This window comes from Clytia hemisphaerica, unplaced genomic scaffold (assembly GCF_902728285.1).
Source record: "Clytia hemisphaerica strain Z4C2 unplaced genomic scaffold, Clytia hemisphaerica genome assembly, whole genome shotgun sequence".
Taxonomy (NCBI): Eukaryota; Metazoa; Cnidaria; class Hydrozoa; order Leptothecata; family Clytiidae; genus Clytia; species Clytia hemisphaerica.
Window position 1 is genome coordinate 18,614 of NW_027104364.1, and position 21,216 is coordinate 39,829.

Consider the following 21,216-nt stretch of genomic DNA (forward strand, 5'->3'; position numbering starts at 1 on the left):
ATCTTGATCATTACATTTTGGAAACGTTCGCTGAACATCAAAGAAAGTACGAAAACATTGACAAATAATTGGTCATTAACATTTCTCACACCTTCTTTGGTTGTTTACAGTACTTCATTAAACTGTCATTGAAGTAATTATTTTTTTCTTTTGTGTAGTACAAGCAATAATTACTGACGGTTTCTTCAATAGGTGCTACTGTATCAACCGACTCTCCCCGAATCGGGAAGATTCTTCCGAAACGGGAGATAGGAAAGTTCTTCCGGAATGGCGTTTCGTACAATATAATATAATTTAACACATTTTCAATGTTTTTGTGTAGTTGAATTAAAAGAAGGAGGTGGAGTGTGGAATATTATGCTACAAAATCACAAACAAAGAATATTTTCAAAAAGGGTGCAAAGAACCACAATCTTGACGTTGATAAACTCTTAAAGATTTTTGGAGAATGAAATTAAATCTCTCTAAATTATTTTAAATTATTTAAAATTTACGTAAAATTCAACGAAAAATAAAAGCAGTCGGTCTTTCGCAGGAAAACGAGGGAAAACTTCCAAATGGAAAACAAAGGTCCATAAAAGACCAAACAAATAAAATACTAGCATACAAAAATAATTTTAATATTTTATGACAAACATGTGCCAATAATAAGAAAAGCAAAAACCACAAATAAATCTCAAATAAATTCACTCGATCCATGCTTCGACTACATTATGTCTTTAATCCAAATCTCTGAGTCGATTATCAGAAAAAGCCTTTTACTTTCTCATACATTTCATTTGACAGATAAAAGCAGAGGGAGATCAGTATAAAACAACCTAGGTCAGACTTCTTCTCTTTTCTTTCCACATCGAAAAGTTATTTTGACGAGATTGAGATTACTAGTCCTTTTGTGAGAGTAAGTAAAGATCAAATCGTTCACTGATATATACTTTCTTCGTCGAAAGATCAATCTCCTTATATTCATCAAATCATATTTCTTTAAAAACCTGACCATCTGAGCAGTTCGACCAATCAGAAAGCATCAATCAGTTTCAAAAACAAAAAGAACCATACAACTACACGTTTTTTTTTTTATAAGAACAAACTATATAAGAACATAAGGCTTCGAGGCCCAAAAATTTAAGAACATTCTAAGAACATTCTAAGGCTTTGGAGACTTAAAACATGCATTTTCTTAAGAAATTACATCAAAATGCTCAAAAAATGCTGAAAATAAGAACATTTTAAGAACATTTTTAGGCTTCAAATCCAAAAAACTAAGAACATCCGAAGGCTTCGAAAATTTTTGATGTTCTTATAAAAAAAAAAACGTGTACTAGTTCAACCCCCTCTTATTTCTTTTGAAGGTTCAATCGCTTTCTGAAGATTTAATCTCATTTAACCCTCTTCAATATGTCATAAACAGGAAAACAAATCAATTACGCTTCAAAAATACAACTCTTTGCTCAAAGATGTTGCAGTGGAACCATAAAGCTCGATCATGAAGAGCATTGTATACAAAAATTATAAAAATCAAGGGTGAAGGGTGACTAATCTAAACTCATATGGTAAAAACACAGGCTGTATGGAAAATGTAACCCAGGCTAAAGAATGGAGGTCAGCGGTTTCAGGCTCCCAAAAAAACCTCACTTAATCTCATCAATTTTTAAAAATTTCTTCCGAAAGGTTTTGTAAAATTACAAAGTCTATGAGCGAGAGAGGGAGACGTGTGAAATCTTGGAGGGTTTTGAGGATTTATAACATAACTGAGAGGGATAGAAGAAAGATTAGAGACACGTGTCTTTTCGAGAGCGTGTAAGCAAGGGGTCTCGATACAAAATCAGCATGAGAAAATATTTAATTTCTAATAATATGTGAAGTGCGTTAAATTATTCATTCAATTAGGGGTTTTCCTTGTGCAAACTATCAAATCTCGCAGCAAGGAGTTAAACAAAAAATTTAACAATTAAAATTTGTGATATTTATTCACGTAGAATAGTGTTGTTCCATTTCAACAGGGCTTTTCTTAACTTATCCAAATATCAGAATCCAGCCTAAGTTTGACATTATATATCTACCTCAATAAAAAACATTCCATTTTTTTGCCTGCAATTTAAAGGGAAACGTGATCTATATCAATAGAAACATTGAAAACCCCTCGTCTAAAAAACCCCTCGTCTAAAAAAACTCTCGTCAAAAAAATCTCTCGAGCCTTTTTTCATCCACTGAAATTCACTCTGAAATCCTACAATACCGTTGCAAGCATCGCAAGCTTGTTAAAAGAAGGAACCAAGCCAACAAAAAAATCGTGCTAAGTTAGCAAATCACTCCATCCAGGGGGGGGTCATGCAGTTATTATATAAACACTATGACAATTACTACCGTGGTGGTATATAAACCAAAATTTGGGAAAACAGTTACTCCACCAGTGGACTAACTGCAACATGGGTGGTGCCTAAGCCCAAAATTGTCAAAAATGGTGTACTAAGTGAGCACATTTTTCAATTTTTCACTTAATTTTTTTTTTTTTGTAATTCCGGAAGCCACAAAATTCAAAACATTTTTTTCAAAAGTAAAAAAAAAAATCAAAATTGTTTCTTCAATAAAGGCATGAAAGATATTTTAACAAACTTGGAAAATGATTGAGATATTTAACTCTTGAACGGTCGTTAATACAACGTACCTAGTAAAATGGTATCAAAAATGAGGAATTCAGTGAAAAAATTGCCAAATTTGGCATTTTTGGGGGTGGTATACACCAATTTTGAGGGTAAAATCAGTTAGTACACTATGGAATAACTGCAAGGGTGGTGGTGTCTGTAGAAAATGTCCAAAATTGCAGTTACTCCACATAGTGTCAAGGAGTAACTGCAAGACCCCCCCCCTGCTCCATCCACCAGCATATTTTACTTATTTACATGCAAAAAAAACTGGCCAGATTTTTATAGCCCTCATAGACAAATGTCTTGTAAGGGAAACACGAAACCCTTAGATTCGTGCTGCGGTTTGGCGTGTGACAAAAATTGTTTTTTAGAAATCCCTGAAGACTATCAGAATCTATATAAGGGTCCTTCATAAAGAGCAAGACAGATGTATACGAGACTTGTGGGTATTAGGGGAAATTCATGTAGGTTAACCATGGGACCAGTTTCGTGTGTACCTTTCGTAAGTTTTGGCCATTGGGAGCCAAGACCTATTGAAATTTGAGAAATCATCATGTAAGTACTCATCCAAATCTTCATAATTGCCAGATAGAAACACGGCGGAACTACGGTGACACCGTCGGCTTTTTAGTTTTAACTTTGTAACCATCTAATTCGCGTTGACTCGACTTTATTGCCACCCATTCCTCCCTCAATAAGCTGTTACAAACATGTACTAGTGTTGCAAGTGCAAATAGGTTTTTTGAATACAGATGGAGACCTTAGAATTAAATGGTCATTTGAACCAAAAACCCTCTTTATTGGCAAGATGGAAATTATGTATTTGTCTCTCAATGGAACGAAAACTGTTACAAACACAGATAAAGAGTAATAACTGAATAACGAAACAGCGAAAATATCCTACCTCTGAACGTGGAGGATGGCGCATTGAAAGTGATGATTATGGTTTTGGGTTTGATGGACGAACTGTGTTCATTACGCCCTTGTATTGTGGTGCACAACTTGGTGGCTTTCATGTCTTGCTCGTTGGAGTGCAGCAGAAATAATGGTCCGTTCGTCCCAGTAGGTGTCTGAAAAATAAAGGTTTCATATCAGCACATTAAGTGCCAATGTGGCATCATATGAGATCGCTTAATTTTTCGGTCTTACCGTCGTCGCGTGTCGCCCTGTTTTTTTCACCACGTCCAAATAAAAAACTATTCAAGATTGGTATTTTTCTCTTAGTTGGGGCGTGTAAGCGCGATGCGAAACAAAAAAGTATTTAAAAATAGTGATGGCATGACTTCTTTTTAGAATTTTGAAGTCTTGTCTTTATAATGAAAATATGGGAAGAAGTAAAACGGTAAACTAAACTATGGTCTATCAAACCATCCAAGAAAGTTTTGCGATGACTTACAATGTGATGGATACTTCTTTGAAAATGAGTACTATAAACAAAACTTAAAAGATTGTTTCTCTTTTCGAACTACTGTTGAACATCATTGGTCGACGCTGTTGCAGAAATAAGAGCAGCGCGAGTATTAATACTGCTTCATATTATTTCGCACTTACATTCTCCACATAGAGTTGTAGAGGGACTTCAGCCCGTCCTTTGTTCAACACTGTCAATTCTTGTTGGCAAACACTTCCATAGCACATTTCGCCAAAGTCCAAGAAACGCTCTTCCCTAAACAGCAACTCGATATCCGCTGTCTCGCTTATCCCGTCAAGATTCATGACAACCGGCAAGCGTTGCCATCTTAAGTTCATTTCGTTTTGAATAAGCGAGGTAACGAGGAGTTCGATTTTCAACATGAATGTCCCGGGGTGGCTGGGAAGGAACTTCAACTTGACGTCTTCTTCAGATTGTGGTTCAAGAGTGACTTTGGGAGGCATAATGAACGTCTCGTTGCAACGGTGGTCCATCTGAAAAGATCAAACTGAAATCCCAGCTGGCACAGAACGTTGTTAGACGTTTATCTAACGTTATTATGGACATCGTGAACATCAGATATCCGTTAAAAACAACGTTGTGTACCAGTTGGATATTGATGGCTACACAATTACACCACCCGTGGCTTTTTAGAATTCGTAGGTTCTCTTAGTAATCGTTCTCTTTTAAAAAGAATATCTACTTGTAAAAGAAATCAGAAAAAGGGAGATCTGGAAAGTCAAACAGGAAGGTTAATTATAATGATTCATGGCTACAAAATACGAAATTCTGAAATTTGCAATTTCTCTTAGTAAGAATAATTATTTGTAAAGTAGATCAGAAAAGAGGTCTGGAGAGTTAACCAGAAATGTGACTATTTACCATGACTTTCAAAAACATGTTATGAGTAGAGATGATCAAACTTTCTTAAGAGCTTACCTCACGTCCGTTGAAAGCAAAGAAAGCAACTTGCAATTGAACCTGCATCCAACACTTGTTCGTGTTTTTGATTTGAATGATCCGCTGTGATGACGCACCGCTGCAACAGATATCAAAGTTGACGTCACGAGGGTACACAATACTTTCTGAATGAATCAGCGAATCGTGTTTCGAAATGCTACCAAAGGAACTAGCAGCCGTCGTGTGTGAATAAGTGGATGAAAAATCACCTGAAGTCCGACTTATCCCTTCAGTTAATGTCCGTGTGTGTGCAGCGAGCGGAACGAATGATCTGTTATCAGTTAAGGTTCCGAGAAAACTACGATCAGAAGTTTGCAAGCTCGTCGGTTGGAAATGACCGTAGGGAGTTGGTGCAGTCCGGTTGTTTTGCAAAGCGTTATTGCGGACAGGACTGACGCTGACTGCCAATCTCTGTTCCGTTGCTGGTCGCTCGAAAAGTGGTTGTGGATCACTGTAGCGCTCAGGTAAGTGTGTGCTCTGCATATAGTTGATTGTGTGCGAATCACGCGATGGTTCGCTGTATTGAGAGCGTTCTGCGTTCAACGGAATGACGGAAGAAATAGGTTTAATTGTTCGTTCACTTGACGTGGAAAGTGTTTTCAAAGAGTTATTCGAAGTCATGGACGAGTGAAAACTTTTACTGTTGCTGGTATTGCTCATCTTCTTGCTCTGGTTCGAAATACGTTTGATGACGTCATTCTTCTTGGGGAGCAGGCAGATGAGTTGGTACACCATATCCTCTTCAGTTCCAGTCATAGTGGAAATCAGTTTTGCTAAGTTCATGACTTGAGAATCATCTAAGCCGATTGTGCTCACTCTACGTTCCTTTATATCGTCCAAAAGACACGAAGCTTCTAATTCTGAACTAGGAATCGATACAGCGGGAGCGCTAGATACTTTCTCTTCTGATGTAGCAGCTACTGATGTCTCAGCTTCTTGACCCACCAGTTGGCGTTTCTTCTTTTTCAACAAAACCGTATTAGACATCCGTTTATGAGTTTTTAGTAGAGCAGATTTTGGTGTTTCTACGGCTTCACTTTGAACGTATGTCGCATTGCTTTGGACGGGTGTGTCCTCTTCGAAGATTGAATCAGAAACATTGGGAGGGATAGTTTGATCTGTTTCTGAAGATCTCCCTTTGTGTATCAATCCTATGGGTTGAGCTGTTGGAGGAGTCACCACTTTGTGGCTCTTATCGTCCGAAAATTTGGGCTGAAATAAAAAGGATAGACAAAGATTCAAGAGAACTTTCTTGAACTCTATTTAGAGCAAAGGAGCTTTTAAGTTTAAGTTCGGTAGAAGTGAAAAAGGTCACTCTTTAAAAAGCTCTCGAGTGATCTTTTAAAAAGATATTATTCGAGTAGTAACTGATTCCTAGTGACAAAGCCACTGATAAACACCGCTACTCTTTTACTGATGTTGACTTTTCCAATCAAAGTAAGTTAAAAAAGAATTTTTTTTTTTACAAAGAAGGATGTTTCGAAGAAATTAGTTAAATAATTCCACTAAAAAACTCGGCTCACCCTTGTGCTTGCATTTCCACCAGACAAGTTGCCCATGTCTTTCGACTTTGCTTTAAAATAAACGCTGGCTCTTCCCTGTTCGTCCTCTTCTTCAGCTTCTGTGGGAAGCATCATGGAAGGGATATGTTGGTTCTGTGTTCGTAACGACCATTCGGATACTGCTGATTCGTTTGGTTCCTGGTCATTATAGAAAAGACAAGTTTGAAGTTTAACGAACACACAAGAGGAATGGAGTAAAGTTTACAATGCATATATTGTTAACTAAAGTAATCAGAAAATTTGTTCGAGTTATGGAGTAAAGTTTATAAGGCATATATTGTTAACTAAAGTAATCAGAAAATTTGTTCGAGTTATGGAGTAAAGTTTATAAGGCATATATTGTTAACTAAAGTAATCAGAAAATTTGTTCGAGTTATGGAGTAAAGTTTATAAGCCATATATTGTTAACTAAAGTAATCAGAAAATTTGTTCGAGTTATGGAGTAAAGTTTATAAGCCATATATTGTTAACTAAAGTAATCAGAAAATTTGTTCGAGTTATGGAGTAAAGTTTATAAGCCATATATTGTTAACTAAAGTAATCAGAAAATTTGTTCGAGTTATGGAGTAAAGTTTATAAGCCATATATTGTTAACTAAAGTAATCAGAAAAATTTGTTCGAGTTATGGAGTAAAGTTTATAAGCCATATATTGTTAACTAAAGTAATCAGAAAATTTGTTCGAGTTATGGAGTAAAGTTTATAAGCCATATATTGTTAACTAAAGTAATCAGAAAATTTGTTCGAATTATGGAGTAAAGTTTATAAGCCATATATTGTTAACTAAAGTAATCAGAAAATTTGTTCGAGTTATGGAGTAAAGTTTATAAGGCCATATATTGTTAACTAAAGTAATCAGAAAATTTGTTCGAGTTATGGAGTAAAGTTTATAAGCCATATATTGTTAACTAAAGTAATCAGAAAATTTGTTCGAGTTATGGAGTAAAGTTTATAAGCCATATATTGTTAACTAAAGTAATCAGAAAATTTGTTCGAGTTATGGAGTAAAGTTTATAAGCCATATATTGTTAACTAAAGTAATCAAAAATTTGTTCGAGTTATGGAGTAAAGTTTATAAGCCATATATTGTTAACTAAAGTAATCAGAAAATTTGTTCGAGTTATGGAGTAAAGTTTATAAGGCATATATTGTTAACTAAAGGGATCAGAAAATGTGTTCGAGTTATGGAGTAAAGTTTATAAGCCATATATTGTTAACTAAAGTAATCAGAAAATTTGTTCGAGTTATGGAATAAAGTTTATAAGCCATATATTGTTAATTAAAGGGATCAGAAAATTTGTTCCAGGTTATGGAGTAAAGTTTATAAGGCATATATTGTTAACTAAAGTAATCAGAAAATTTGTTCGAGTTATGGAGTAAAGTTTATAAGGCATATATTGTTAACTAAAGGTAATCAGAAAATTTGTTCGAGTTATGGAGTAAAGTTTATAAGGCCATATATTGTTAACTAAAGTAATCAGAAAATTTGTTCGAGTTATGGAGTAAAGTTTATAAGCCATATATTGTTAACTAAAGTAATCAGAAAATTTGTTCGAGTTATGGAGTAAAGTTTATAAGCCATATATTGTTAACTAAAGTAATCAGAAAATGTGTTCGCAGTTATGAAGTAAAGTTTATAAGGCATATATTGTTAACTAAAGGGATCAGAAAATTTGTTCGAGTTATGGAGTAAAGTTTATAAGCCATATATTGTTAACTAAAGTAATCAGAAAATTTGTTCGAATTATGGAGTAAAGTTTATAAGCCATATATTGTTAACTAAAGTAATCAGAAAATTTGTTCGAGTTATGGAATAAAGTTTATAAGCCATATATTGTTAATTAAAGGGATCAGAAAATTTGTTCCAGGTTATGGAGTAAAGTTTATAAGGCATATATTGTTAATTAAAGCAATCACAAAAATTGTTCGAGTTATGGAGTAAAGTTTATAAGGCATATATTGTTAACTAAAGCGATCAGAAAATTTGTTCCAGGTTATGGAGTAAAGTTTATAAGGCTTATATTGTTAACTAAAGCGATCAGAAAATTTGTTCGAGTTATGGAGTAAAGTTTATAAGGCTTATATTGTTAACTAAAGCGATCAGAAAATTTGTTCGAGTTATGGAGTAAAGTTTATAAGGCTTATATTGTTAACTAAAGCGATCAGAAAATTTGTTCGAGTTATGGAGTAAAGTTTATAAGGCATATATTGTTAATTAAAGCGATCAGAAAATTTGTTCGAGTTATGGAGTAAAGTTTATAAGGCATATATTGTTAACTAAAGCGATCAGAAAATTTGTTCGAGTTATGGAGTAAAGTTTATAAGGCATATATTGTTAACTAAAGCGATCAGAAAAATTGTTCGAGTTATGGAGTAAAGTTTATAAGGCATATATTGTTAACTGGAGGGATCAGAAAATTGGTTCGAGTTAAGATTGTTTGAGTTATAGAGGTTCGACCTTATCGGAGTTTTTTATTTTTCTAAAAAAGCGATGCATTGTGGGATTGTTTCGAGTGTATTACAATAGAAATTTCTTAGGAATTCCTCAAGGGAATTCTATTGTAATACACTCGAAACAATCCCACAATGCATCGCTTTTTTAGAAAAATCAAAAACTCCGACAAGGTCTATTCAAAGATGGTCTACAGCAGGACTACAAACAAACCGTTCGTTGCTTACTTTGTAAACAGAATTGTGGTTCAATGCGACTTGTCTCTCGTCCTCTTCAAACAATGCTTCCAGGTCTGCAAATAAGAAAGAAGGAAGATATCAAACTTTCACAATGAGGTTTCTTATACACGGTGGTTATAAGACTTATTATATTGAGCTGAAATTTCGATATTTCGAGCCCCTGTAAATACGGGATTCATTAATTAGGATGTTCTTTATTGTCTAGTGAACGCTTTCTTTGTCATCAAAGATTAACTTTTTCGAAGTAAAAGACAAATAGGAGGTGTTTCATTGTACTCCCCTGTATTTAGACCAATGAAAGATGAAAGAGCACTTTTCGAAAAGATTAGAATTTGTTCGTTGTATTGTCCAGGAATATTAAAAACATTCATTAAAATAGACCTTTATCGCCATGGAAATCTTCACTACGTACTGAGCCATTGAAACCATTAAATTCTGCTTCTAAGATAAGAAAAACAAGTAATACTTTAATGGACCTACCTATTTATAAAACGAATAATTAGAATTTAATGGAAGTAATGTATAATTTTAAATTTCGATTTATATATCTATTGGAACGGAGAAAGCAATTAAGAAACGCATCGATGTTTAACGGTGAAAGAAAAATAATATCGACACTTTAATCAATCATTCAGAGAAAATTAAAACTGAGAAAATCTCAAAAAACCGCTTTTTTCGGGACATTTCCGGTTCTAGCAGCCGGAAAAATTTCTTTTTCGAAAATTGGGCTCTGTCACATTTTGGGCATTGCCATTTTACATCATTGTGCAAAAAATCATGAAAATCTGTCGAGTATAAGTTGAAAAAATGAAGGAAAACCGTTTTACGCCGGTTTTCGGCTGTTCCGGCGATTTTTAAGGAGTTCCGGATTCAAAGGATGATTTTTTTGGAAATCAAACGATGCTAAGTTTTGGGCATCATCATAAAGAACATTTTTCTGTAAACAAAACAATTAAATAAGTTGAAAAAATGTGACGGAAATGTGAAAAAACGACGATTTTTCCGGCACATTTCCGGTTCTACAGACCGGAAAAATTTTTTTTTTCGGCAAACGGTTTTCGACACCTTTTCGGCAGTACTAATGTGCATCTATGTGCAAAAAATCGCAAAAAACTAATGATAAAATCTCGAGAAAATCTCAAAAAACCGCTTTTTTCGGGACATTTCCGGTTTTACCGGCCGGAAAAAATTTTTTTTCGAAAATTGGGCTCTGTCACATTTTGGGCATTGCCATTTTACATCATTGTGCAAAAATCATGAAAATCTGTCGAGTATAAGTTGAAAAAAATGAAGGAAAACCGTTTTAACGCCGGTTTTCGCCTGTTCCGGCGATTTTTAAGGAGTTCCGGATTCAAAGGATGATTTTTTTGGAAATCAAACAATGCTAAGTTTTTTGGGCATCGTCATAAAGAACATTTTTCTGTAAAGAAACAATTAAATAAGTTGAAAAAATGTGACGGAAATGTGAAAAAAACGACGATTTCCGGCACATTTCCGGTCCTACAGACCGGAAAAAATTTTTTTTCGGCAAACGGTTTTCGACACCTTTTTGGCAGTACTAATGTGCATCTATGTGCAAAAAATCGCAAAAAACTAATGATAAAATCTCGAGAAAATCTCAAAAAACCGCTTTTTTCGGGACATTTCCGGTTCTACCGGCCGGAAAAATTTTTTTTTCGAAAATCGGGCTCCGTCACATTCGAGGGTTTATAGTAATGCACCTTTGTGCAAAAAATCAGAAAAATTGAATGAGCCAATCTCGAGAAAAGTTGGTAACTAACTAACTAACTAACTAACTAACTAACTAACGAACACGGGTTAATTTATAGGACCTCCACCCCACCGGGGTAGGTCCAAAAAACAGAGTCGTTTCGTATGTGTATCTACTCATTGGGCCTTACTAAAATACTTTCTTAGGGAAATCATCTTTAAACTAAAAGAGAACAAAATGAAATGTTACCAGACATAGCTGGGAAGCCAGCCCCATTTCCTCCTTCAGCATTGTATGTGTCAAAAGGATTGTAGTGTGGAGGGTCTGAGAGTTAGAAAGAAATAGAATATATAAATAACATGGAGGTCTCGCAATAAAAAAATCAAAACGTTTCATATTGAATACCTAGGTGCTCAAGGTTCAAACATTCTTGTGTACTCAAGTTAACATATAATGTATTTTTATTTCCAAAGAATAAAAAGAGTCGGCTTCCTTACTTGGAAAGTGAAATGGCGTGAAAAGTTCTGTAATTGTAAAATCGCACTTACCTGTGGCTTCGAAAGGGTTGGTGATGTTTTTGTTGGTGAAATTCCCATCAGTTTGATTAAAAGTCTGAAGAATCAATGGGTGCAATTATTATTTATAAAATTCAAGCAGTATAACATATCATCATGTAGATGAGTTTCGTGACCCGTACCTCTATAAATCGACATAGGTCGAATTACTTCGTGACCCGAACGTTTCGAAGAAGGTAAGGCATCTTCCTTTCTCCATCAATATTACTCAAGTTTTTCGAAATTTTTACAAGTGCTGGTTCCTCATTGACATTCGAGAGGCTGGAGACTGGCGAGGACTCCTTCAATTGCAAATTTCAGGAATGATAGAACTTACCCAATCCGGAAGTTCCCCATGTTGTTGCTTCAACCGACTGAAAAGGAAATCATTCATGTCAAAACAAGTGATACTTTTATGGACCTACCTGGTTATGCATTTAACACATATATAATTGATATCTACGTGAGCGTGACCATTAAAAAATCATTCAAAACACAAATAGTGACGATCTATTAAAATTAGTTGTTTGTTTCTTATAAAAAAACGTTTAGAAACCAAAATTTCATGCTCTTGAAATATTTTTTTATATTCAAGACTTCGTGAGCAAAAAAAACATCTATCTCATCAAAAAATTCAGTAATTTGGCTAAGAACATTGATGTATGCTTATTGATAGTGATTCTTATAGATAAAGATGCGTTTTTTGAGCTAAAAAATTCGATTTTTACAAAAATCAGCTTGAGCCATCTTTTATCTACTTTCATGCAAAAAATCTGAAAAAAACAATGATCCAATAATTCACAAAGTCCAAAAACCCTTTTTTCAGCCGTTTTTTTAGCTGAAGTTTACCCTAAATTTTTTTTCCCAAAAATCGAGCTCCGTCACATTCGAGGGTTTTATAGTTATGCATCTTTGTGCAAAAAATCATAAAGAATAAAAGAGCCAATCTCGAGAAAAGCTAATACTTAATTAATTGATAATTTGCTTATAATAAAATATCGAATTTGGCCAGTTTTTCTATAAAAACACGCCAAGCAACCAAAATTTCATATCTAAAAACACATATATTCTTCAAAAGTAAGCCCTCATGAGCAAAAAAAACATCTATCTCATAAAAACTATTGAGTAATTTGACTAAGAACATTGATGTATGCTTATCAATAGTGATTCTTATAGATAAACATGCGTTTTTTGTTATGATGGTACCCTACTTTCATACAAAAAATCAGAAAAAATTATTGATCCAATTTTTCGCAAAGTCCAAAAAAACCGTTTTTGAGCCGTTTTTTGGCCCAAATTTGCGCAAAAATATTTTTTTTGAAAATCGGCTCCGTCACATTCGAGGGTTTATAGTTATGCATCTTTGTGCGAAAAATCATATAGATTGAAAGAGCCAATCTCGAGAAAAGCTAATACTTAATTAATTGATAATTTGCTTATAATAAAATATCGAATTTGGCCGGTTTTTCTATAAAAACACGCCAAGCAACCAAAATTTCATGTCTAAACACATATATTCTTCAAAAGTAAGCCCTCATGAGCAAAAAAACATCTATCTCATAAAAACTATTGAGTAATTTGACTAAGAACATTGATATATGCTTATTAATAGTGATTCTTATAGATAAATATGCGTTTTTTGTTATGATGGTACCCTACTTTCATACAAAAAATCAGAAAAAATTAATGATTCAATTAAAAAACCCGTTTTTTAGCCGTTTTTTGGCCCATATTGGCCCAAAAAAATCTTTTTTTGAAAATCGGGCTCCGTCACATTTTGCCCACCACCATTTTGCACCTTTGTACCAAAAATCAAAGGATTCCTAAGATTCAATCCTGAGAAAAGTTGGTAACAGACGAACGAACGAACACAGGTTATTTATAGGACCTCTACCCCACCGGGGTAGGTCCAAAAATGTTCATCGCCTTTGACTGTGACATCCTGGGATTAGGTTAATTACCATTATGTTTAAGTAAAAACACACCCGGTATGAAGCTGTAACAAAGTTTTTAAATATGCCAAAGAAAAGCTGTTTCAAGTCCAGACAACCTCCGTGGGAATGGCTCCAGGAAAGATCTGTACACATCATTCCCAAGAGCGTCCTTTATTCGTAGCAGTAAATCAATATTTCTAAAAGAGCATTGCAACTACCAATATGATGAGTACATACGTCAAAGTCATGGAAGAAGGAGTATTCATAAGAGTCATTTCATCTCGACTTGCGCCAATTAATGTACGTTCTTCGCTCTTTCCACCTGGGGTGCTCTGTCCTACGTTCAAGAGAAAAGAATGGTTATCTTCAAAAATAAAGAACAATGTTATGAAACTGGCGCTCAACTATTCATTTATTCTTATACCCTATGGTAAAAGTGTCACAAAATAACACAATGTCCAGAAGCTCACACCCATTTTATATAACCAATGAGATAGATACAACATCTAGCTTCATGTCATGGGAATTGTTAAACTGTATCTCTGTGACCAGTGAGTTTCAAGCCCAAAGGGTTAGAGGCGAAACTTTAACCCTTCTCAGACAAGAGAAATTGAAGCCACTTATTTCCCATCCAAAACGCGCATAGAACGCGTCGTAATTATGACGACAGATTGTACTGAGTGGTTCCTTTGTTTTAGAGGACTACATTTTTTGAAATCTAGCGATAGATTTTAATTTCAATCCGGCGTTTGTGTAAAACCTACGCGCGGGCGTTCTGGATGGGAAATAAGTGGTTTCATTTCCCATCCAGAAGTATTGCATCTAGCCCTTCGGGCTTGAAACTCAATGTTCGTGACCAGCGAGAGAGTGAATCACGCTCTTCTTCAAGAAAAACATTTACCTTGGCCCATATGGAAACTTTGCGTTTGGTTCATCCAATTTGGAGGGTTGGTCATGGTGTCTTCAGGTTCGTCAGATTTGAAAGGAGTGCTGGCAGCGAGAAAGTAACGCGCAGAAAGACGAGAATCTTGAGGTGTCGTGTCCACCTTGTTTTGAGGCTGAAGAGAGAAGGGAAAATTCTAAGGTCGTCTTTATGTTAATTGATAAAATTTATACCTTCCGATTTTGCAATGATATTAAATAAAACATGGTTATGCCGAGTTTACTAATTAAATGCAGTGTCTCTTTTTAAGAATGATCACATTTTAATTACCACCAATAAATCGGCAAGTTATATGAAGTCTAGTTTCTTGTATTGGGTGGCGAAATCATTGAGATATAATTTCTCAAACAGCGATGGGGAAGAAATAAGAAAGGAGTCTGTTGCAAGGAACAATATTTTCGAAATAAAGAAAGTTCTGAGTAATGAAATCTTTACTTCAGCAGCAAGTGGCAATGAGGTTGGAGTTGACATTTGGTTTGTGATACTTGCGGCGAAATGAACTTGGCGCAATCCTGAACCATCATTGTTATTACCTGACCCCCCAACAGGTCTCTCCCTGCCTGGAAAAAAGAGAAGAGAAACAAGAAAACCTCAATTATAGAAATTACAAACAATCTACAAGTTCATAAAGTAGAGCACCACACGCACCCTCTGATCCCAATTACTTACCGCCTAGATCAGTTACCCGTTGGCGATGCCGGTGATTGGACGCACACCTCTCAGATTGCAAGTTGAATGTTCTATAGACTGAACTACCGTACCATATTTGCATATGTCAGAGGAAAAGATTGACGCTGCGTGAATTTCCACCTCGAAAAATTCGCCCCTTATTGAAAAATTCTAGTGCCAAAGAAGAACAGATTTGAAAAATTCAAAAACCAAACAATCTGCTGAAAGGGCTGGAAACTAACAACTCACTGGGTGGTGTTGAACGATCGTCATCATCTTCATCATCGCTGTGGTTGCTTGCAGAGCCCACTCCTTGTGACGCTAATCTTCGATCTAGTAACAAAGAAACACATATAGAAACAGAACAAGATTATGGTTAAAACTTAAGCTTAATACCACAAGTTTGGTTTTCATAGAGAGTAGACATGAAAACCTTATCAAAAGTCCAAAGGGCTAGAAGATTGGCGCCGCATGTAGCATGGTTGCTTGAAGCAATATTCAATGCTATTAAGATTTGATAGTCAGAAACCACTATGAGGACCAGATTGAAAACCTTAATTCATTAAGGCTTGTAAAAAGAAAAAACCAAAATATCAAAACAAAAGCACCGTTGGGTAGGATCAACAACTCACTCCTTATGAGGACACCACCATCTCCACCCATCTCATCTTCGGGGCCACTACTACCATCACCTCCTCCCCCTCCTCCTCCATCGTTGTTGGTGTTGAAGGTCTCTGAATCATTGTCAATCCCTTCTGCTAATTGACGCTCTGGAAACAGAAATAGAACATTGATTGCTTTTCAAAAGTCTGCTCTCAAGGTAGATCATATCACTTTTTATAGACATCCTAGAAAGCTCTAGTAAAAATCTATGTTTCCAAGGTAATTACATACCCAAAGGAAACCCAAATTTGCATTATCCAAACTATTTGCAGTAACTTTTCTCAAGTTAATAAATGAATGAAGATCCATACTAATTTATTCTTTGACTCTAAATCTAATCTTTTGTGTTGTAGTCTAGTGTTGTGATAAATTATTTTAGAATAGTTGCAGAGAAGACCATTGGCTAATTCCTACCAGCTGCATGGTAGCAAATAGGCAAACAACATGAAACCTACCTGGTATATTATCTAGATTCAATCCTTCAAGTTCATGTTGAAGTTCAAAACGTTTTGTTTGTATAGAGGTTCGTGCGAAGTTTTGAACAGAGGTGCTTGTTGGTTGAAGGTTGACATCTGTATCACTATCACTGCTACTCCCGTCAAGGTGCGGTCGTTCGATTTCACCGTAAAGTTTACACATGTCCATATTATCTTGATTAATAAAAAAGGTGGAAAAACTTAAAACTCGGGAAAGACACGTAAGAGGTCGAAACATAGTTCAACAAAAATGTGTTTTTGTATGTTTTATTTTGATTTTGGTTACACATCTCTAGCTTTTCATTTTAGACTTCTCAGAATTGATATTTAAAGTGTAAATGACAGTGTATGAAAAAGTGAATAATTGAAAATAAAACTGACCGATTTTCCTCAGATCTTCTGTAATTTTTTCAGCTATAGCACTCGCATCGGATCTGAAAAACAAACAAACGAAATAGATTGTAACAATCCTATAATGATAAAGACAACAGCGACTTTTAAAGAACACCATACTATTGAGACCAGTTCTGACACTTTTTGGGAAGAAGAAAAATGTGTTTCGGTAGCTTACTGTGTATCTTCTGCATTGTTATTTTCATCCTCATCAGAATTGAGAACAGTTTTATCAATTTCTTCTTCCAACGGTGAAGGGTTGATTGTTTCGTCCACGTTCGTCAATTGCAATCTCTTTCTTACCTCTAAAGAAAGTATTTAAACTATTTGATCGTCGTCTTACCATGAAACTGGACAGTATATATTTAAAGGGGACTGGAGACTACCATTAAAATAATGATCGAATAATGTTTCAGTCAAGTTTTTTGTTTATTAATCACCAGGATTTTTAATCAAGAGCCATGCAAAATCATTCAGCTTTCTGTAGAATGAATTATTTACGCCTTCTTAAAGGAAGGCCCTCCAATAACCAAGTAAGCCTAATTTTACTCAGGAATATTTAGCACTTTCCAGTCAAAGTTTGTTTTATATGTAAACAGGCTACATGATTTTTAGTGCTGACTTGCATATTGCTCACCGGTAGCGTAAAACGGACTGGGTGTTTTGCAACATAACACTATGTCACTAACACTTTTGAATTAGATTTATAATCAAAAGAATTTCAAACATGTGAAAAGTGTAAAAACCTTTCATGAAGATAGAATCGAGTTCAGTTTGGTTGACATCCTGGTCTGTCTGATTCAAATCAAATGCTATCGTTGTATCCTGCACAAGAGAGAGAGAAAGATGAAAAAGTTGAAAATGAAAAATTGAAAAAAAATCAAGAAGAAGAGAGGGGTGACCAAATAATATCAAATATTCATGAAGAATTGCTGATCGACAATGAACTATTGTAACATTCACTAAAAAGATTAAATTTTGGAGAAATTTCATTTGTCTCCGAATATTTTCTTCTTCTAGTTTTAATAAAGTGCCTATAAAGACGACGGTTTTTCCAACTTTTTGCAACTATTCCCTATTTTAAGAAAGATACTTAGCCCAAGTAGAATATATATAGTGGTGCTAGGCAGAAAGGCAGCCAAAAGCAGGAGAATATTTCAAAAGAATTTATTTGACAGAACAAACCCTTGTCCGTACACAGACCCAGTATCTACAGCTAATGTACTACGAAGAGATAAACGTGAGATACACTCTGGTACAGAGTAAACAAACCCTGGAATGCATCTGAAAAGACTTCATTTTCTTTGAGAGATCAATCATATCACTAAGCGAAGGTGGTTTTTCTTGATCATATTTTTCAGATGAATAAGCAGCTTCTTGGAGGAAACGTTGCATGTTCTTTTCACGTTCACTGTCATCTGAATGGGAGTTCAAGAAACTGTCGTGCAAGCTCTCTGTAAACAAACAGATCAAATGGAGTTAGTAAGTTTCACCAAAAACTGTTTACTAAAAAAGCCTTGAGAATAACCAGGAGTTTGAGTCATGAAAAACCTGGCACAATGATGAAGTTGAAGAAGATTGATTGTTGATATTCTTGGATACTCTATCTTAAGGCTTGAAATTTTGAAAGTCTATCACATCCAGAAGCTTTATAATATTTTGACTTTCTTTAAAAAAAAACAAAAAAAACTGTAAGTGGCATGAATTTTCAAGGAAGGCACAAAACAGTAGTAACTGCTTTTAAAATAAGTCTTTACATCGCAAAAGCAATAGAAAATATTCACTTGATTTATAAAGTGGACCCTTCGCTTCAATTCTTATTCTTAAGCCTGCTAAATTGACGATCTACCTACAGTAATGTAATTTCGGAAAAAAGTGCAATCAAACGGATCAAAGGGATTTTCTCTCATATTACTCGGAGTAGAATAAAATTTGAATCCGATATGTAAACTGAATGCTGCTGAATGAAGGAATTGTACCTTGCAATGCTTCCAATCTGGAAAGACTCATTGATGAGGATTCATTTAGGGAATTCATAGAATTCGAGTTCGATGCTGTTACTAAAATCAAAACTTAAAATTTATGTGTGCAGATTTAGACATTTTAGAAACATTTATCTTTATCATTTTCATTCAGATTTTAGAGGCTTTATCTCATAAAACAAAGCCACCTGGTACACAGTATGGCTTTCTATTGAGATCATTTTTTACAAAATCTGTCGGAGGTAAACTTCATAAGATTGAAAATTGAATTGATTGAATTTGTCACCTGGAGGGGAAGAAATGGCCAGAAAAGCTTTCATATTTGCCACTTGATTTTCTGTAGACTTCTCTTTTGCACTGTTAAGAAGATAAAATTAACTTGTTGATAAATATAAATCATGATCCAGTCAAAATAATCCTTCTTTGTAAAAACATAAAAGGGATTTCTATCCTTTCAGTGAGTAAATCTATTTTCACTTACTTCCTTTTAAGACGAGTTCCACAAAGTACGACTAATACTTTTTTGGTGAGCCTACCTATTCTAATTCTATCATCGTATTAAAGGTTTATGTAAAATTTAAAGGTAACAAAATCCCATTAAGAACAGCTTTAAGAAGGACTTTGTAAAAGCTCATAAAAATGGCTTGTGTACATTTTTATCAAAGATTGTACTGAATTAAAGGAGGCTCTTCAATATAATTTTGTTTTTTATCAAATGAAACATATATTTGTAGCCATTAACAACTAAAAATACATCACCAAATGTCACAGAAAAACAATATATATAAAAAATAACATTATTGAAGAGTAATGAATGCTAAATAACAACAGGAATGTACGTCCAAGAAAAAATAATTCATTTTCAAAGTAAACATTCCTTCCTTAGTAGACTTACATATCATGATTTTCTTTGGGTTCATCTTTGAAAACTTGGTCTTCTCCTTCATCTTCCTCACCTTCAGAAATGATTGTCTCTTCCAGATCAACAAACGACCCCAAACCACTGACATGTGATGGGAAAGAAATATCACTGAGCCTTGAGTCGTCTGCAGCAGGTGCTACTTCAAAACCATCCGCCATCATCGCTATTTTTTGCTTTTTATTTAATAATCATTGCTGGAAAAAGATTGCATAATACCTTATTACACGAATATTACTAGTCATTTTATCAACACGAATTGAAAAATTTCATGTTAATAAAAACCCCCTTAATTAAAACCAGCCGTGGTGTCCTTGAAAAAGCAAATAAAATCTGTGTTAATTTTTTGCGTGTTAATTTCAAGGCCATTGAATACTTGCCTAGTAATATTTGTACAATAAGGTGATTTGAAGAGCAAGTTCTCAAAAAAAGATATCTACGAGCAGGAAGAAGACACCCACCTAGATCTTGAGCTCAAACACAGACCCATTTTTAATGTACAGAACTATTTTAACTTCAGGGTGTAATAAGGGCCTAGCAAATCAAAGCGCTATCTCAGGAATTTTGCATGACAAATTTTGGTTGGTTATAATAATCTGGCTGCTGCACGTATATTTTGTTTCAAGCTATCAATTTTAATTCAATTGCCTTGGGAACTTTTTGCCCCAACATTGGTGATGGAGCCTAGTTTGGGCAACAAAATTTTGAATTTTAGCCTCTGAAAACCTGGCCCAAAAACCTGGCCCAAAAACGCCCCGGACATATACACAGGCCAATTTTGGGTTGTGTTAAGGACTTTGTCAAGCTCAAAATGGCCATACTGTGGGTCATGAACATCATCTGAATGACTGATGTTGTTTTTACTGAAAGCTTGATTTCCTGTTTCCTGATTTTTGTGTTTGATGTGATGTGGCATGCTTCCTCATTTGAAAATTCCAGGCGTGTGGTCAATCGCACTCCTAAACCATTAATTTTAGGAGTTTCTGACGTGTGATAAGGTGTGTGATGCACTAATTTTAGCTGAAAACTCAAAATTTATGGCGTGTGATTTATCATTCTCCTAAGAGGCTTTTAGGTGTGTGTGGAGGTGTGCGCGTGCTATTGCACGTCTCAAACGATGCAGCCTGGTGATGTGAGATGTGATTTGGAATCTACATAAAAAAAAACCTCAAATGGTGTATTATATAATTACCATTACTGAAATCAAATTTTGGATATGAAATCATCTATTGACAAATTATCACCGGACATGTCCATTAAATGTATTTTTGAATGCCAAGTAAAATTCCTAGGATCAGCAACTCAGTATTTTCCCAAAGTCATCCAGATTTTAGATGTCGCCAGCTGTCTGTCTACTAGGATTATCCTATCTTTTTCGAGGATTTTTCTTCTATTTTTTATGGGAAAGCCACCAGTCTGGAAAAACTTTCCGCCAGATGCTTTTATGAGTGAAATTTATTGTGCGTCAAAAGGTCAAAGATAAAAAAAGTGAAATTTATTTGGTACAGTATTGAGTTTGTTGATAAGGGGAACCTTAACATGCGTTTTACATTTCATTTTATAGTGGAGTAGAGTGCTTTATGGAGATGAGAGTCTCTCTAAAAGGATGTTGTAAAACAGGGTTTTCAGCTGAACAGACGACTGGGCTACAATTAACAGACATATAAAAGAGATATAAAATCTTTAACACTTTTACTGCACCAAT

At 34.9% G+C, this 21,216-nt stretch overlaps 1 protein-coding gene across 2 annotated transcripts in view; it reads right to left on the reverse strand.

Moving 5' to 3' along the window:
* Positions 1–19,710, reverse strand: part of LOC136818378 (uncharacterized) — a 29,639-nt gene extending 9,929 nt beyond the window's left edge. The window contains exons 1-22 of one of the 2 annotated variants that reach the window (XM_067074715.1): positions 19,488–19,710; positions 18,879–18,949; positions 18,590–18,670; positions 17,883–18,064; positions 17,357–17,435; positions 16,789–16,915; positions 16,599–16,651; positions 16,197–16,391; positions 15,711–15,848; positions 15,328–15,411; positions 14,845–14,969; positions 14,368–14,524; positions 13,704–13,803; positions 11,870–11,906; positions 11,527–11,590; positions 11,228–11,302; positions 9,649–9,708; positions 9,256–9,320; positions 6,540–6,716; positions 4,996–6,228; positions 4,197–4,550; positions 3,550–3,715 (exon numbers count right to left, since the gene is read on the reverse strand). In XM_067074715.1, the coding sequence (XP_066930816.1) occupies positions 3,550–3,715; positions 4,197–4,550; positions 4,996–6,228; positions 6,540–6,716; positions 9,256–9,320; positions 9,649–9,708; positions 11,228–11,302; positions 11,527–11,590; positions 11,870–11,906; positions 13,704–13,803; positions 14,368–14,524; positions 14,845–14,969; positions 15,328–15,411; positions 15,711–15,848; positions 16,197–16,391; positions 16,599–16,651; positions 16,789–16,915; positions 17,357–17,435; positions 17,883–18,064; positions 18,590–18,670; positions 18,879–18,949; positions 19,488–19,675 (3,811 nt within the window). In that variant the 5' untranslated portion in view covers positions 19,676–19,710. The remainder of the gene's footprint in view (positions 1–3,549; positions 3,716–4,196; positions 4,551–4,995; positions 6,229–6,539; positions 6,717–9,255; positions 9,321–9,648; positions 9,709–11,227; positions 11,303–11,526; positions 11,591–11,869; positions 11,907–13,703; positions 13,804–14,367; positions 14,525–14,844; positions 14,970–15,327; positions 15,412–15,710; positions 15,849–16,196; positions 16,392–16,598; positions 16,652–16,788; positions 16,916–17,356; positions 17,436–17,882; positions 18,065–18,589; positions 18,671–18,878; positions 18,950–19,487) is intronic. The other variant, XM_067074716.1, reaches the window with a different exon arrangement.
* Between the last annotated feature and the right edge of the window lie 1,506 nt (positions 19,711–21,216).